The sequence below is a fragment of the Hyperolius riggenbachi genome, chromosome 9 (assembly GCF_040937935.1).
Source record: "Hyperolius riggenbachi isolate aHypRig1 chromosome 9, aHypRig1.pri, whole genome shotgun sequence".
NCBI lineage: Eukaryota > Metazoa > Chordata > Amphibia > Anura > Hyperoliidae > Hyperolius > Hyperolius riggenbachi.
This window is the reverse complement of record NC_090654.1, coordinates 139,783,252-139,801,962: the sequence shown is the minus strand read 5'-3', so window position 1 is coordinate 139,801,962 and position 18,711 is coordinate 139,783,252. Positions and strand designations below refer to the sequence as shown.

The 18,711-nt window shown below is 44.6% G+C and overlaps 1 protein-coding gene across 3 annotated transcripts in view; it reads right to left on the bottom strand.

The window, feature by feature from the left end:
• The window catches only part of TMOD4 (tropomodulin 4), a 172,677-nt gene that overhangs the window by 130,378 nt on the left and 23,588 nt on the right, over positions 1–18,711 (bottom strand). The window contains exon 1 of one of the 3 annotated variants that reach the window (XM_068253577.1): positions 1,630–1,699. The exons of the other annotated variants lie outside the window; for them this stretch is intronic. Coding sequence (XP_068109678.1) covers positions 1,630–1,686 — 57 coding nt within the window. The 5' untranslated portion in view covers positions 1,687–1,699. Of the gene's footprint in view, positions 1–1,629; positions 1,700–18,711 lie in introns of those variants that run through there. 3 annotated transcript variants of the gene reach the window in all.

The following is an 18,711-nucleotide window of genomic DNA, read 5'->3' as shown; positions in this document are numbered from 1 at the left end:
GCCATTTTGTTTGTTTATAAACAAACGCTTTAAAACTCTTTTTAACCACTTTTAATGCGGCGAGGAGCGGCGAAATTGTGACAGAGGCTAATAGGAGATGTCCCCTAACGCACTGGTATGTTTACTTTTCAGAGATTTTAACAATACAGATTCTCTTTAAGTCACAGACTGCTCTGAAAAAATCATTTTGAATGCTGAGTGTTGTGTAATCTGCACATATTATAGAATGATGCAATGTTAGAAAAAACACTATATACCTGAAAATAAAAATATGAGAATATTTTCTTTGCTGCTAAACTTCTAGTAATTATTTATAGTACACAACCAATTCATTATATCATATTTTTTTTTTCACTTCAGTGTCTCTTTAAATTGTACCTATTTAGCCACATCTACCTTCCACCACAACTTGTTAAAGCGTACCTGAGATAACAATTATCGCTGTATTTATACTTTTCTGGGGTTTCCTCCAGCCCTTTGAGGTGCCTGGGCTCTCTCAGGGTCCTCTCTGGCCACTTTTTCTCTTGTAATCGCCGCTGGTAATCTGGCCAGTCACGGCCAGTCGTGCGCTCCTACCCGTGCGTGGCCCAGCCATGTGTGTGACCCATCAATACTGCTTTGGCACAGAACGCTCACGACTGCAGGAGTGCAGCGGGGTGTGCGCGCACGGCAGAGCCATGCCTGCGCGGAAGAGGGTGTAGATTTCAACTAGCCAGCTGCGCGCTCCCACTGCTACCACCGATCATGTAGCTCTTGCCCCGCCGCAGTTCATTCACCCTCTCTATGCGCTGGTCAGGAGCCGCTTTCATTGGCTCCTGACCCTGTCTATCATTGTAAGCCAATGGGATTGGCTCACAGTGATCACGCAGTCAGGAGCCAATGAAAGCGACTCCTGCCCGGCTCACAGAGCTCTGCCATCATATAGACGGCAGGGCGAATGAACTGCAGCTGGGCAAGAGTGACACAATTGGTGGTAGCAGCAGGAGTGCGCAGCTGCCTAGTTGAACTCTACATCCTGTCAGCCACCTGCAGGACCTACATTTCAACCAACGCAGTATGGAAGTAGTATGGAAGTAGTTAAAAAAGGGGGTGAAATCAAATATGCAAATATTGTGGAGAATATTCTCACCTTGCAGCACTAGGTTCCTAGCATCATATTTGGACCAGGACACTATATGTATGGAGTCTGTATGTTCTGCCCAAGTTTCCTCCCAAAAACATACTGATAGGTTAATTGGACCCCCCAAAAAACAGTTTTTTCCAAGTAAGTATAAACACACTTATAAGTAAACTTTTCACTTTAATTAACATAACGTAATACAAATGGATCATGTAAATCATTTGTAAATTGTTAGAGCTGTACAATTGTTAGAACAGAATATTAAAAACTGAAATATGTTTTCATAATCAAAGCCTAATTTCAGACATTGATGGGTGTAGGTCTTTGTTCAACCTAAATAATTACTGTATATGTAACTACGAAATATTATTACTTATTATTATTATTGGTTTATAAAGCGTCAAAATATTCTGTGGCCCTATACAAAGTAAGAAACAATCATGGGCTACATAATAATGATTGCAATAGTATACACCAAATAATTTAATGTAGCACAGACTTGAAATCACCTTATGCCTGTTCTCAGGTAATTGTGGTTCCCATCTGATCTTCCTATTAGCCAGCATGTCTTTCTTGAGCAGTACATGAACAAATTTAAACTTAAATACATGTGACAAAATTGGTGTTGTTGTCAAGTCTGCCCATCCCCCTGACCATGAAATTGTTACACCCTGATTCAGCTTGAAGATAATCATCTAAACAGAGAAGAGAACCCGTCTAAAGGCTCTCACCCTTTGTGTCATTGAATGTTATTAATTTAATTGCTTGCACTCTGTTAGACATTTATACATTTTAGTCATCATGTTAAATTTGCAATTGTAATCAGCAGTGCTGTATCTTGTATCAGTGTTCATATTTGATGTATATCATTGTCTGTATCATTATGTATCCCTTGTTTGTTTTCTTACATTGTACAGCGCCACGGAATATGTTGACGCTTTATAAATAAATAATAATAATAATAAAAGGTACCACTTGCTGCTGTGACAACCAGCAATGTTTTAAGTTAAATTGAAATTAAAAACCACTTATAGAACTTGTAGCAGCAGGAATATTCTAAAAGTCTGTTGATCTAAATTGTGGCTTGAAATTAAGAAAATTTGCAGATAAGAAGCCACACGATTGAACCATCCATGTAAATATGCCCTAAGAGATACTGCAAGAAGTCACTGCCTGTATGATATTTCTAGACTTTAAACTGTCTAAATGTTTTCAAATACAGTGGTTTGCAAAAGTATTCAGCCCTCTTGAAGTGTTCCACATTTTGTCATATTACTGCCACAAACATGAATCAATTTTATTGGAATTCCACGTGAAAGACCAATACAAAGTGGTGTACACGTGAGAAGTGGAACAAAGATCATACATGATTCCAAACATTTAAAAAAAAAAAAAACTGCAAAGTGGGATGTGCGAAATTATTCAGCCCCCTTTGGTCTGAGTGCAGTCAGTTGCCCAAAGACATTGCCTGATGAGTGCTATTGACTAAATAGAGTGCACCTGTGTGTAATCTAATGTCAGTACACATACAGCTGCTCTGTGACGGCCTCAGAGGTTGTCTAAAAGAATATTGGGAGCAACAACACCATGAAGTCCAAAGAACACACCAGACAGGTCAGGGATAAAGTTATTGAGAAATTTAAAGTGGGCTTAGGCTACAGAAATATTTCCAAAGCCTTGAACATCCCACTGAGCACTGTTCAAGCGATCATTCAGAAATGGAAGGAGTATGGCACAACTGTAAACCTACCCAGGGCAGGATTTCTGGGAAGGCCACAAAGGCCATGGCCTAGGGCGATAAAATCAGATAAAAGGGCGGCAGGATTTGGAGAGAGAAGAGGTCATATGTCAAAGTAAATCACCTCTTCTGGTCCCGAAGCGCAGCCAGCCAGCCAGCGCCCTGCTCTGCACTAATAGCTGAATTCAGGGCCGGATTACCGACCAGGCAGAAAAAAGCAGTTGCTTGGGGCCCCATTCAGAATCAAAGGGGCCCCATCAGCACATAAACCAGCCCTCTCCATCCTGTCAGCGGTGGCTGGATGGTATAATGGTTAAAGGGACTCTGAGCAGTGCAGTAACTATGGAAAGATGCATATAATTTTAAAGCTCTCTTTCTCCTCTTTCCAATGATATATAAACCACCGCCCTATGCCTTTTAGTTTTCACTATTTTCGCGGCCATGGCAATTTAGATTGCGAAAATAGCGAAAACTAAAATGCGTAGGGTGGTTTATCTATCATTGGAAAGAGGAGAAAGAGAGCTTCAAAATGATATGCATCTTTCCATAGTTACATTGTATTACACGGGACGACTTTTCTCCAAAGTCGGCAGCTCGATTCAGCACAATGCAATGAAATATAAGGAACCCAGGGGGATATAATTACAAACATCATGCTGGTAGGTGTGAGGATGTAATTAATTAGTTGTGGGTATGCTTAAAGGCATACCCATGCTTAAAGGCATACCCACAGGCACTGCTCACAGTCCCTTTAAAGGATACCCGAACTGAAATGTGACATAATGAGATAGACATGGGTATGTACAGTGCCTAGCACACAAATAACTATGCTGTGTTCCTTTTTTCTTTCTCTGCCTGAAAGAGTAAAAATATCAGGTATGTAAGTGGCTGACTCAGTCCTGACTCAGACAGGAAGTGACTACAGTGTGACCCTCACTGATAAGAAATTCCCCTTTTTTACCTCTTTCTTGCTCTCAGAAGCCATTTTCTGCTAAGAAAGGCCTCAATTCACTAAGCTTTATCAAACACTTTATCAAACGTTTGATAATTTTCCTCATGGGTAAAATCTAATTTTGAATTCACTAAGGTGTTACAGATTTATCGAATGTTTTATCGATGAAATTATCAATACATCTATAACACCTTAGTGAATTCAAAATTATATTTTACCCATGAGGAAAATTATCAAACGTTTGATAAAGTGTTTGATAAAGCTCTGTGAATTGAGGCCAAAGTGTTTTATAGTTGGAATTTCTTATCAGTGAGGGTCACACTGTAGTCACTTCCTGTCTGAGTCAGGACTGAGTCAGCCACTTGCATACCTTATATTTAACTCTTTCAGGCAGAGAAAGAAAAAAAGGAACACAGCATAGTTATTTGTGTGCTAGGCACTGTACATACACATGTCTATCTCATTATGTCACATTTCAGTTCGGGTATCCTTTAAGGACTCTGCCTCTGACACAGGAGACCAGGGTTCGAATCTCGGCTCTGCCTGTTCAGTAAGCCAGCACCTATTCAGTAGGAGACCTTAGGCAAGTCTCTCTAGCACTGCTACTGCCTATAGGGCGCATCCTAGTGGCTGCAGCTCTGGCGCTTTGAGTCCGCCAGGAGAAAAGCGTGATATAAATGTTATTTGTCTTGTCTTGTCAAATGATGCCATGCGCTGCTGATTGTCTTCAGAGCCAGGCTCTCCTCCTAGGTAACCCTCCTGCTAGTTTGCGCTCTGCTGCTGCCCCCTCCTCCCTCCCTTCCCACAGCTGCAGCAAAAATGATAGTAGCAGATGGCAAACGCTCATTCACCTATCCATGATCCAAGTGATAGAGATCCCGTCATCTGAAACCCATCTGTCTCTTCTACAGTGCAGCCGCTCACTCTGAACTTCCTGATTCTCAGATCAGACAGGAAGTAGGTAGTAATAGTAGTAGTAACAGAGCGGCAGCACTCTAGAGGAGACAGATGGGCTCCGGATGATGGGACCTCTATTGCTTGGATCGCAATAGGTGAATGTGAGTCATCTGGTGCTGTCATTCTCCCCCGCTGCGGCTGCCTTCTCTGCTGGACTATCGTATTCACTGGGATGGAGGCTGCATGGTGGCTGTCTAGTTTGGGAGGAAATCGGTTGTTCGGTGGTGGGGGTGGTTATGTAATTCTGTCTGGGGAACGGCTTCCGGTTTGGCGGTGTCCAGAGCTTTCTGCTATTGCCAGGCTGGAGATGCAGGGGGAAAGTGCTGCTGCTGTGATATCTGGCGCCCTCTTCACAGGGGTGTCCCAGCCCGAGTGCAAATGTCCCAGCCATTCATCTCTCACTCTGCATTTTGCCGCTGCTATTCCCTGCATTGTGCAGCCACAGAGGAAAGCGGGCTGTTGCCCATAGCAACCAGTAGCTCGGCTGCCCCGGTGTGTGCGGCATGTTGCTGTGCAGCTGCATCTTCTGATTCTATTACGACATGATGGGGGGCCTAAATCAGTTACTTTGCTTAGGGCCCCATTTAGCCTTAATCCGGCTCTGGCTGAATTTCAGAGTTCCCCAATACCTGCTTCTCTCTCACACACTTCCTGATGTGTTATGACAATCATTCTTCTTTATGATGGACATACAAGTTGATGAGAGAAATGCCAGGGATTTACATTACAAAGCAGATAGAACTAATTTCCGCTGAGTTTTAATGCAGGCATTCACAAACATCAGTCAGCTCTGCTAGTTTCTTCACCTTCTCTTTTACAGCTGTGACACTGACCCCAGCAGCATTACTTTCTTATCTAACCCTTTCTTCCTAAACAGCAGCGATGATCTCTCTGCTTCAGTTAACTCTTTCCTGACTCATTTTCTGTCCTTCAGATCCTACCATCTATGAGAACTGCAGGAATAAAAATGCTGTTTGCTTCCCTTTGATTGCTAAACTGTCACTTTAAAGGACACCTGAGCTGTTACTACCTCTATGCTAGTGTGTATGGTTTGGCATGCTGCATCCTTCTGCTTTCCTGTAGCAGTAGAGTATTGTACCATCTTAGCCATAAGCGAAAGCAGAGAATTGTGAATCAGGATGATACCATTTATTGGTTTAAAAGAAAGTTTTCTGCTAATGAGCCTTTTTCAGACTTTGTTCCTGTATACTGCCAGTATGTTAGAGCACACCACCATATGTACATTAAACATTCAAAAGAGATGCATAGATTTTTCAGCAAGTATAAATAAATGTCATTCAGATTTAAAGTGGAGCTGAACTCTTGCACAGGACAGAAGGAAAACAGAGAGAAATGCACCCTGTATGTATTCAGAGAGCCTGCCTAATTCTCCCTCATATGTGTCTAATCACAAGTTGTAATTTGATCTCTATCCTGTGTCACCCCACTGCCACAACAACTAAGCTCATTTGAAAGCACAGGGTGTTAACAATATGTCTGCTTCCATTAAAGCAGGAAGTAGACACACTGCAGATTTATTGCAGGATTTATATCAGCTGTAACATAGAGCAGAGAGGAAGTTCTGAGTTCAGGTCCACTCTAATTACAACAGAACATCCAAAGTAGGTCTTGAGAAGATGTTTGCTAGTTACCTGTTCTCTGTTTTGGATGGGCTTCTCTCCATTGCACTGCCCTGTCACCTGTTTGTGGCTCCGACTGCAGCCAGTCACACAGAGGACAAAGAAGCAGTGCATGCTCTGGCCACTCGCTCTCCCTGTAATTTCTCGCTCCTGCCCAGATGTGCACAGCAACCGAGGCCGGTATAGTGTTATGCATTCTTGACAAGTACCGGCCCATACATCAGCGTCATTTCTCAAGTATGCATGCCCAGAACACTATCGGCTGCTGTGCACATTTGGGCAAGAGTGCAAATTACAGGAATTATTTGTTGAATGGGGGGCAGAGCAGTGCAACTGAAATGAGCCCATTCAAACCAGTGATCGCTAGTCAGTGTTGGACAGAATGTTTTTTGGTGGTGGTGGTGGGAGGGGGGCAGTTGGTGACAGCAGGCCGAGAGCACTGGAGAGTACAAATCCAGCCCTGAACCTACCAAGACAAGGCCGTCCACCTAAACTCACAGATAAACAAATAAGGAGAGCGCTGATCAGAAATGCAGTCAAGAGGCCCATGGTGACTCTGGACGAACTGCAGAGATGTACAGCTCAGGTGGGGGAATCTGTCCATAGTACAACTATTAGTCGAGCACTGCACAAAGTTGGCCTTTATGGAAGAGTGGCAAGAAGAAAGCCATTGTTAATGTTAACAGAAAAGCATAAGAAGGCCTGTTTGCAGTTTGCCACAAGCCATATGGGGGACACAGCAAACATGTGGAAGAAGGTGCTCTGGTCAGATGAGACCAAAATGGAACTTTTGGGCCAAAATTCAAAATGCTATGTGTTGGGGAAAACTAACACTGCACATCACTCTGAACACACCATCCCCACTGTTGAATATGGTGGTGCAGCATCATGCTCTGGGGGTGCTTCTCTTCAGCAGAGACAGGGAAGCTGGTCAGAGTTGATGGGAAGATGGATGGAGCCAAATACAGGGCAATCTTGGAAGAAAACCTCTTGGAGTCTGCAAAAGACTTGAGACTGGGGCGGAGGTTCACCTTCCAGCAGGACAACGACCCTAAACATAAAGCCAGGGCAACAATGAAATGGTTTAAAACAAAACATATCCATGTGCTAGAATGGCCCAGCAAAGTCCAGATCTAAATCCAATCGAGAATCTGTGGCAAGATCTGAAAACTGCTTTTCACAAACACTGTCCATCTAATCTGACTGAGCTGGAGCTGTTTTGCAAAGAAGAATGGGCAAATATTTCAGTCTCTAGGGGCCATATGCAATTCACTTTTTCACCTGAGTTTTCTCCTAAGTGATAATTTTTCATCGTCAATTTTAAATACCAACATTTTCAACTAAAAAAGTAGGTGAAAAAGTACTATCAAAATTATTTTGAGTTATTTTCTTGATTTTTGATGGCTTACAAGGCACTTAATTAATACGTTTAAAAATATTTCCTATGAGAAAACCCAGGTGAAAAAGTGAATTTCATATGGCCCTAGATGTTCAAAGCTGGTAGAGACATACCCTAAAAGACTGGCAGCTGTAATTGCAGCAAAAGGTGGTTCTACAAAGTATTGACTCAGGGGGCTGAATAATTACGCACATCCCAGTAATTTTTTTTTTCAATGTTTGGAATCATGTATGATTTTCGTTCCACTTCTCATGCGTACACCACTTTGTATTGGTCTTTCACGTGGAATTCTAATAAAATTGATTCATGTTTGTGGCAGTAATATGACAAAATGTGGAAAACTTCAAGGGGGCCGAATACTTTTGCAAACCACTGTAGCTTTAATTTGTTAAAAAAAAATGGATATTGCTACGTCTAAATGTTTTTTTATTTATTATCATCAAACCAAGAAAATTTGATTTGAGTAATACCTTTAACCACTTCGCATCCAGACCTTGTTTCCCTCTTAAAGGACAACTGTAGCGAGAGATATATAGAGGCTGCCTTATTTGTTCCCCCTTAAGCAATACCAGTTGCCTGGCTGTCCTGCTTATCTATTTGGATGCAGTAGTGTCCGAATAACACCAGAAAGAAGCATGCAGCTAATTTTGTCAGTTCCGACATTAAAGTGAACCTCCGGACTAAAAATCGACTCAGCAGCACTGAAAAGGCATTGTGTTTCTTTAACAGTTTCACAGCATCAGAACTTTGTTTCTCTTATACAAGCCTCATTTTTAGCTGCACAGAAGAAAACTGCCCGGGCAGTTTTCCCCTTATGCTGTGCAAAGCATGATGGGATTTCTGATTTTGTTGTTCTCGTTCTGCTGTTTTGGTGCAATTTTTTTTTTTTTTTACATTTTGAATTTGACATTTGAAGCCTAGTGTGTGCAGCTGGGAGGGGTAATCAGGACACAGGACAGTTGGAACTGTGTCTCCTGCTCCTTGTCACCTCCTTTCAACCAAAAAGATGGCTGCCCCCATGACAAAGATGGCAGCCCCCATGAATCACAAACATTGCCAGTTCTTTTAAAACAGGGCGAGTAAGAGATTATATTACCAATCTATTTTAATTAACATAACTAATGTAACTTAATGACAGTATGTTTGTTTAGGCTGAAGTTCCCCTTTAATGTCGGAAACATTTGATCTTCTGCATGCTTGTGCAGGTCTATGGCTAAAAGTATTAGAGACAGAGGATCAGCTGGCAGAGGCAGCCTTGGGGGGGGGGGGGGGGGGGGTGGGAAGTGGGGCGATCGCCCCAGGCCCCGTACCTAAAGGGGGCCCTGCAGTCATGCCCACTGCGCTCTCACTGAAAGCCCTGTTCATCCTGGTCATCTCATGCTCAGTTGCTGACACAGCGACGCACGCGTTTTTGATTACATGCCCACGGACGAGAGCACCTTGCGCATTGAAATCATGATTTACATCATGCGCATAGTTATCCCGGCCATGGGCATGCAAAATACCACCGACCCAGTGCCGACCACTGCGAGTTTGCGACAATCAACCTCTCACAGGATTCAGAAGCATATTTTGGAATTTGCTAAACAGGTAGAGACTCCACAATACCACCAACAGAATCAGAGTCAGCCAGCAAAGTCAGGCCAACAGACACAACACATATCACCCTATCCCCTGGTGGTGGTGCAGAAAAGGCATGGGGAGCCCCCCCCATTCAGACTAGCAGCCATGCCCAGCCAGTCTGGTACACACCCGAAGCTCCCCAGCCAGCCTCTACCTATCCTTAGCTTCCAAGCCAGCCTGGTACCCATCCGTAGCGCCCCAGCTAGCCTAGTTCCCATCCCTAGCTCCCCAGTCAGCTTAGTACCATCTCCAGTTTAGTGGTTAGCTTAGTGGCCTTTAACAAACGTAATTGTTTTTATACAATAAGGCGTACTGCATTAGAAGTGGACAAGCCTTTGAGCGTGGTGGTATGGTAGATGGCCTACACTTATGGCTCTAGGCCCGCATATGACACTCGCCCCAGGCCTCACGTACTCTAAGGGCCTGTACACACTGAAAAATGCAAGCAAAATCGCAAGCGCATGCGTTTTTAAAGTGCATGTAGTTTTAAAAACGCATGCGCTTTTGCCTGCGTTTTTTGTGTGTTTGCGTTTTTCTTGTAATTGCTGATTGGCTAAAGAATCCTTTGTTTTTTTTCTAGTTTACATTTCAACAGGAATCAGGAGATTGCAGAGTCTTCTGGGATACTGACTTCTGAAAAACGCAGGCAAAAACGCAAGCGCATGCGTTTTTAATGCGTTTTTCATGCGCTACGCTTAAAAAAGTGCAGCAGGCACTGCGATTGCGTTTTTCTAAAAACGCATCGCACCAGTGTGTACAAGTCATCACGATTTTCATTCTTTTTCAAAAGACCTTGCGATTTTAAAAACGCAGCGCAAGCGCAGCAGTGTGTACAGGCCCTAAGACCGCCTCTGCAGCTGGACAGTCAGGCAACTGGTATTGCACAAAAAGGAAAAAAAAACATGGCAGCCTCCCTACAGTTGTCCTTTAAGGACCAGAGCAGTAACATTTCAGCTACAGTGGAGGAAATAATTATTTGACCCCTCACTGATTTTGTAAGTTTGTCCAATGACAAAGAAATGAAAAGTCTCAGAACAGTATCATTTCAATGGTAGGTTTATTTTAACAGTGGCAGATAGCACATCAAAATGAAAATCGAAAAAATAACCTTAAAGGGGTTCTGTGGGGGTTTCTGAGGCGAAAAACTGCCACTTACCTGGGGCTTTTATCAGCCCCCTGCAGCGGTAATGTCCCACGCCGTCCTGCTCCCATCCGCCGTTCCCCGCAGCCGGCACCGGGCTATTATTCGGCTGTCACACAGACGAATAATGCGCGTTGCCGCGCCTCCGCTCGCGTCATCTGAGGCTTACTGCGCAGGCGCAGTACAACGGGTTCTTGTACTGCGCTTGCGCAGTAAGCTTCCGATGACGCAGGCGGAAGCGAGCGGGTGCGCGGCCACTCTAGCGCAGCCGCAGTTGGATCCCATGCCACTTAGACCGGGGCTGGCGGCGGAGAACGGCAGATGGGAGGAGGACGGCGTGGGACATTACCGCTGCACGGGGCTGATAGAAGCCCAAGGTAAGTGTCTGTTTTTCTCCTCCGCAACCCCCCACAGAACCCCTTTAAATAAAAGATAGCAACTGATTTGCATTTCATTGAGTGAAATAAGTTTTTGAACCCCTAACAATAAGACTTAATACTTAGTGGAAAAACCCTTGTTTGCAAGCACAGAGGTCAAACGTTTCTTGTAATTGATGACCAAGTTTGCACACATTTTAGGAGGAATGTTGGTCCACTCCTCTTTGCAGATCATCTCTAAATCCCTAAGGTTTCGAGGCTGTCTCTGTGCAACTCTGAGCTTGAGCTCCCTCCATAGGTTTTCTATTGGATTAAGGTTCGGAGACTGACTAGGCCACTCCATGACCTTAAAGAGAATCTGTATTGTTAAAATCGCACAAAAGTAAACATACCAGTGCGTTAGGGGACATCTCCTATTCCCCTCTGTCACAATTTCGCCGCTCCTCGCCGCATTAAAAGTGGTTAAAAACAGTTTTAAAAAGTTTGTTATAAACAAACAAAATGGCCACCAAAACAGGAAGTAGGTTTATGTACAGTATGTCCACACATAGAAAATACATCCATACACAAGCAGGCTGTATACAGCCTTCCTTTTGAATCTCAAGAGATAATTGTGTGTTTCTTTCCCCCTGTTCTCATGCACTGAAGTTTCAGGCTGCTTGTTTCTTCCTGCAAACAGCTTTGCCCTTGTCTGTAATTCTTCAGTATGTGAAAGCCCAGCCAGCTCAGAGGACGATTTATCCAGCTTGTAAAAGATAAGAGAGAAGCTGCTCTAATCCTAAATAACACACAGGCAGTGTGCATAGAGAGGCCTGGAAGGGGGAGTTCATAGCAGAACCACAACACTGAAGAACTTGGCAGCCTTCCAGACACAGGCTGACAAGTCTGACAGGGAAAAGATACATTGATTTATTACAGAGACAGTGATAGTATAAAGTGCTGCAGTAAGCCAGAACACATTAGAATAGCTTTTTGAACTTGTAGGATGATAAAAAACAGGATGCAATTTTTGTTACGGAGTCTCTTTAATGTGCTTCTTCTTGAGCCACTCCTTTGTTGCCTTTGCTGTATGTTTTGGGTCATTGTCGTGCTGGAACACCCATCCACGACCCATTTTCAGTTTCCTGGCAGAGGGAAGGAGGTTGTCGTTCAGGATTTCACGATACATGGCTCCGTCCATTTTCCAGTTAATGCGATTAAGTTGTCCTGTTTCCTTAGCAGAAAAACACCCCCAAAGCAAAATGTTTCCACCCCCATGCTTGACGGTGGGGACGGTGTTTTGGGGGTCATAGGCAGCATTTTTCTTCCTCCAAACACAGCGAGTTGAGTGAATGCCAAAGAGCTCTATTTTGGTCTCATCAGACCACAGCACCTTCTCCCAGTCACTCACAGAATCATTTAGGTGTTCATTGGCAAACTTCAGACGGGCCTGCACATGTGCCTTCTTGAGCAGGGGGACCTTGCGAGCCGTGCAGGATTTTAATCCATTGCGGTGTAATGTGTTTCCAATGGTTTTCTTGGTGACTGTGGTCCCTGCTAATTTGAGGTCATTCACTAACTCCTCCCGTGTAGTTCTAGGATGCTTTTTCACCTTTCTCAGAACCATTGACACCCTATGAGGTGAGATCTTGCGTGGAGCCCCAGAGCGAGGTCGATTGATGGTCATTTTGTGCTCCTTCCATTTTCGAACAATCGCACCAACAGTTGTCACCTTCTCTCCCAGCTTCTTGCTAATGGTTTTGTAGCCCATTCCAGCCTTGTGCAGGTCTACAGTTTTGTCTCTGACATCCTTGGACAGCTCTTTGGTCTTTCCCATGTTGGAGAGTTTGGAGTCTGCTTGATTGATTGATTCTGTGGACAGGTGTCTTTTATACAGGTGACTAGTTAAGACAGGTGTGCTTAATGAGGGTGACTAATTGAGTAGAAGTGTCTAACCACTCTGTGGGAGCCAGAACTCTTAATGGTTGGTAGGGGTTCAAAAACTTATTTCACTCAATGAAATGCAAATCAGTTGCTATCTTTTATTTAAGGTTATTTTTTCGATTTTTCCTTTTGATGTGCTATCTGCCACTGTTAAAATAAACCTACCATTGAAATTATACTGTTCTGAGACTTTTCAATTCTTTGTCATTGGACAAACTTACAAAATCAGTGAGGGGTCAAATAATTATTTCCTCCACTGTATGTCCCTTTTTAATCAGCAATAACTTTATCCATATTTTGGCAATTTAATGATATATATACCATTTTTTTTTCAATACAAACTAGGCTTTCATTGTATGGCATTTTTTACCCTCAAACAATTTTGTTTTCTATGCATTTTAACCACTTTCCGACCGCCCCCAGCCGATGGGCGGCGGCAAAGACTGGGCCTAAACGACCGCAATACGCCCATCGGCGGAGGCGGCGGCAGGCGTGGTTATGTGGCGATCGCGTCATTCGTGATGCGATTAGCCGCCGGCAACTGGCTCCGCCCCCCTCGCGCTGTAACCCGCCGGCCGTTCGGAAGCGCCGGCGGGTTACTAGCACCCGGATCACCGCATGTAAATAGTATAATAGGCTTTCTAATGTATACAAAGCCTATTATACTGGCTGCCTCCTGCCCTGGTGGTCCCACTGTCCGAGGGACCACCAGGGCAGGCTGCAGCCACCCTAGTCTGCACCGAAGCACACTGATTCCCCCCCCCGCCCCCTGATCGCCCACAGCACCCCTCAAACCCCCCCCCCTCGCCCACCCCCCAGACCACTGTTAGCACCCAGTCACCCCCCTAATCACCTATCAATCACTCCCTGTCACTTTCTGTCAATGCTATTTTTTTTAACCCTAAACTGCCCCCTGCTCCCTCCTGATCACCCCCACCCCTCAGATTCTCCCCAGACCCCCCCCCCTTCCTGTGTACTGTATGCATCTATCCCCCCTGATCACCTGACAATCACCTGTCAATCACCCATCAATCACCCCCTGTCACTGCCACCCATCAATCAGCCCCTAACCTGCCCCTTGCGGGCAATCTGATCACCCACCGACACACATAGATCGCCCGCAGATCCGACATCAGATCACCTTCCAAGTGCAGTGTTTACATCTGTTCTCTACTCTAAACACCCACTAATTACCCATCAATCACCCGCTATCACCACCTGTCACTGTTACCCATCAGATTAGACCCTAATCTGCCCCTTGCGGGCACCCAATCACCCGCCCACACGCTCAGATTGCCCTCAGACAACCCCCTTATCAATTCGCCAGTGCATTATTTACATCTGTTCTTCCCTGTAATAACCCACTGATCACCTGTCAATCACCCATCAATCACCCCTGTCACTGCCACCCATCAATCAGCCCCTGTCACTGCCACCCATCAATCAGCCCCTAACCTGACAATCACCTGTCAATCACCCATCAATCACCCCCTGTCACTGCCACCCATCAATCAGCCCCTAACCTGCCCCTTGCGGGCAATCTGATCACCCACCGACACACATAAATCGCCCGCAGATCCGACATCAGATCACCTCCCAAGTGCAGTGTTTACATCTGTTCTCTCCTCTAAACACCCACTAATTACCCATCAATCACCCCCTATCACCACCTGTCACTGTTACCCATCAGAAAAGACCCTAATCTGCCCCTTGCGGGCACCCAATCACCCGCCTCACACGCTCAGATTGCCCTCAGACCCCCCTTATCAATTCGCCAGTGCATTATTTACATCTGTTCTTCCCAAAAAAAAAAAAAAATAGCAAAAAAAGAGATATCAGCAGCACCGCTACAGTGAAAAAGTTAGCTCTTTTATTAGTGCAGTAAAATCATGTGGCAAAGATAGAGCTGGAGGCAACTACAGCCCGCTGTTTCGAAGCGACATGCTTCTTCTTCAAGTTGCAAGCTCATAATGTTTAAAGTTTATGAGCTTGCAACTTGAAGAAGAAGCATGTCGCTTCGAAACAGCGGGCTGTAGTTGCCTCCAGCTCTATCTTTGCCACATGATTTTACTGCACTAATAAAAGAGCTAACTTTTTCACTGTAGCGGTGCTGCTGATATCTCTTTTTTTGCTATTTTTGAACTTGATGAGCAACAAGTTCTGATCAGCTATAGCACGCTTGTCTCCATTGAGAGTGCTGGGTCAAACCATTTGTTTGCATCTGTTCTTCCCTGTAATAACCCACTGATCACCTGTCAATCACCTATCAATCACCCATCAATCACCCCCTGTCACTGCCACCCATCAATCACCCCCTTTCACTGCCACCCATCAATCAGCCCCTAACCTGCCCCTTGCGGGCAATCTGATCACCCACCCACACCATCAGATTGCCCCAGACCTACCCTCAGATCACCTCCAAAGTGCATTGTTTACATCTGTTCTGCCATCTAATCACCCACTGATCACCCATCAATCAGCCCCTGTCACTGATACCCATCAGATTAGACCCCTATCTGCCCCTAGGGCACCCAATCACCCGCCCACACCCTCAGAACGCCCTCAGACCCCAGCCCTGATCACCTCACCAGTGCATTGCTTGCATCTATTTCCCCCCTCTAATCACACCTTGAGACACCCATCAATCACCTCCTGTCACCCCCTAGCACACCTACCCATCAGATCAGGCCCTAATTTGCCCCGTGTGGGCTCCTGATCACTCGGCCAAACCCTCAGATCCCCCTCAGACCCCCTTCCGATCACCTCCCCAGTGCATTGATTGCATCTATTTTCCCCTCTAACCACCCCCTGAGACACCCATCAATCACCTCCTGTCACCCCCCTAGAACTCCTATCCATCAGATCAGGCCCAATACAACCTGTCATCTAAGAGGCCACCCTGCTTATGACCGGTTCCACAAAATTTGCCCCCTCATAGACCACCTGTCATCAAAATTTGCAGAAGCTTATACCCCTGAACAGTCATTTTGAGAATGAGGAATTTGGTTTCCAGACTACTCACGGTTTTGGGCCCGTAAAATGCCAGGGCAGTATAGGAACCCCATAAGTGACCCCTTTTTAGAAAAAAAGACACCCCAAGGTATTCTGTTAGGTGTATGACGAGTTCATAGAAGACTTTATTTTTTGTCAAAAGTTAGCGGAAATTGATTTGTTTTTTTCACAAAGTGTAATTTTTCACTAACTTGTGACAAAAAATAAAATCTTCTATGAACTCACCATACACCTAACGGAATACCTTGGGGTGTCTTCTTTCTAAAATGGGGTCACTTGTGGGGTTCCTATACTGCCCTGGCATTTTAGGGGCCCTAAACCGTGAGGAGTAGTCTAGAAAACAAATGCCTCAAAATGACCCGTGAATAGGACGTTGGGCTCCTTAGCGCACCTAGGCTGCAAAAAAGTGTCACACATGTGGTATAGCCGTACTCAGGAGAAGTAGTATAATGTGTTTTGTGGTGTATTTTTACACATACCCATGCTGGGTAGGAGAAATCTCTCTGTAAATGGACAATTGTGTGTAAAAAAAATCAAAAATGTGTCATTTACAGAGATATTTCTCCCACTCAGCATGGTTATATGTAAAAATACACCACAAAACACATTATACTACTTCTCCTGAGTATGGCGATACCACATGTGACACTTTTTTGCACCCTAACTGCGCTAAGGGGCCCAAAGTCCAATGAGTACCTTTAGGATTTCACAGGTCATTTTGCGACATTTGGTTTCAAGACTACTCCTCACGGTTTAGGGCCCCTAAAATGCCAGGGCAGTACAGGAACCCCACAAATGACCCCATTTTAGAAAGAAGACACCCCAAGGTATTCCGTTAGGAGTATGGTGAGTTCATAGAAGATTTTATTTTTTGTCACAAGTTAGCGGAAAATGACACTTTGTGAAAAAACACAATTAAAATCAATTTCCGCTAACTTGTGACAAAAAAAAAAAAATCTTCTATGAACTCACCATACTCCTAACGGAATACCGTGGGGTGTCTTCTTTCTAAAATGGGGTCATTTGTGGGGTTCCTATACTGCCCTGGCATTTTAGGGGCCCTAAACCGTGAGGAGTAGTCTTGAATAGTGTTGGGCCGAACAGTTCGCCTGGCGAACCTCTCTGGGCCTCTTACTACTTCCGGGTCGCAATGACCGGGAGTAGTACGCCTGCGCTGCCCGGCGGAGTGCGTCCTAGATCACGCTCCCGTTGCCGGGCACTCTCTGCGCATGAGCGTGACGTCACTCATGACGTCACGCACATGCGCAGAGAGTGCCCGGCAACGGGAGCGCGATCTAGGACGCGCTCCGCCGGGCAGCGCAGGCGTACTACTCCGGGTCATTGCGACCCGGAAGTAGTAAGAGGCCCATGGATTTAGAGATGTTCACCGGCGAACGGTTCGGGAACCGTTCGCCACATCTCTAGTCTTGAAACCAAATGTCGCAAAATGACCTGTGAAATCCTAAAGGTACTCATTGGACTTAGGGCCCCTTAGCGCAGTTAGGGTGCAAAAAAGTGCCACGCATGTGGTATCTCCGTACTCAGGAGAAGTTGTATAATGTGTTTTGGGGTGTATTTTTACACATACCCATGCTGAGTGGGAGAAAGATCTCTGTAAATGGACAATTGTGTGTAAAAAAAAATAAAAAATTGTCATTTACAGAGATATTTCTCCCACCCAGCATGGGTATGTGTAAAAATACACCCAAAAACACATTATACTACTTCTCCTGAGTACGGCAATACCACATGTGTGGCACTTTTTTGCAGCCTAACTGCGCTAAGGAGCCCAAAGTCCAATGAGCATGTTTAGGCTTTACAGGGGTGCTTACAACTAGGCACCCCCCAAAATGCCAGGACAGTAAACACACCCCACAAATGACCCCATTTTGGAAAGTAGACACTTCAAGGTATTCAGAGAGGAGCATAGTGAGTCCGTGGCAGATTTCATTTTTTTTTTGTCGCAAGTTAGAAGAAATGGAAACTTTTTTTTTTGTCACAAAGTGGCATTTTCCGCTAACTTGTGACAAAAAAATAAAATCTTCTATGAACTCACCATGCCTCTCACTGAATACTTTGGAATGTCTTCTTTCCAAAATGGGGTCATTTGGGGGGTATTTATACTATCCTGGAATTTTAGCACCTCATGAAACATGACAGGTGGTTAGAAAAGGCAGAGATGCTTCAAAATGGGAAAATTCACTTTTGGCACCATAGTTTGTAAACGCTATAACTTTTACCCAATCCAATAAATATACACTGAATGTTTTTTTTTTTTTATCAAAGACATGTAGCAGAATAACTTTCGCGCTCAAATGTATAGGAAATTTAACTTTATTTGAAAAATGTCAGCACAGAAAGTTAAAAAAGTCATTTTTTTGACAAAATTCATGTCTTTTTTGATGAATATAATAAAAAGTAAAACTTGCAGCAGCAATCAAATAGCACCAAAAGAAAACTGTATTAGTGACAAGAAAAGGAGGTAAAATTCATTTAGGTGGTAGGTTGTATAAGCAAGCAATAAACCGTGAAAGCTGCAGTGGTCTGAATGGAAAAAAAGGCTCTGGTCCTTAAAGGGATACTGTAGGGGGGTCAGGGGAAAATGAGTTGAAGTTACCCGTGGCTTCTAATGGTCCCCCACAGACATCCTGTGCCCGTGCAGCCACTCCCCAATGCTCCGGCCCCGCCTCTGGTTCACTTCTGGAATTTCAGACTTTAAAGTCTGAAAACCATTGCGCCTGTGTTGCCGTGTCCTCACTCCCGCTGATGGCACCAGGAGCATACTGCGCAGGCCCAGTATGGTCTGTGCCTGCGCCATGTGCTCCTGGT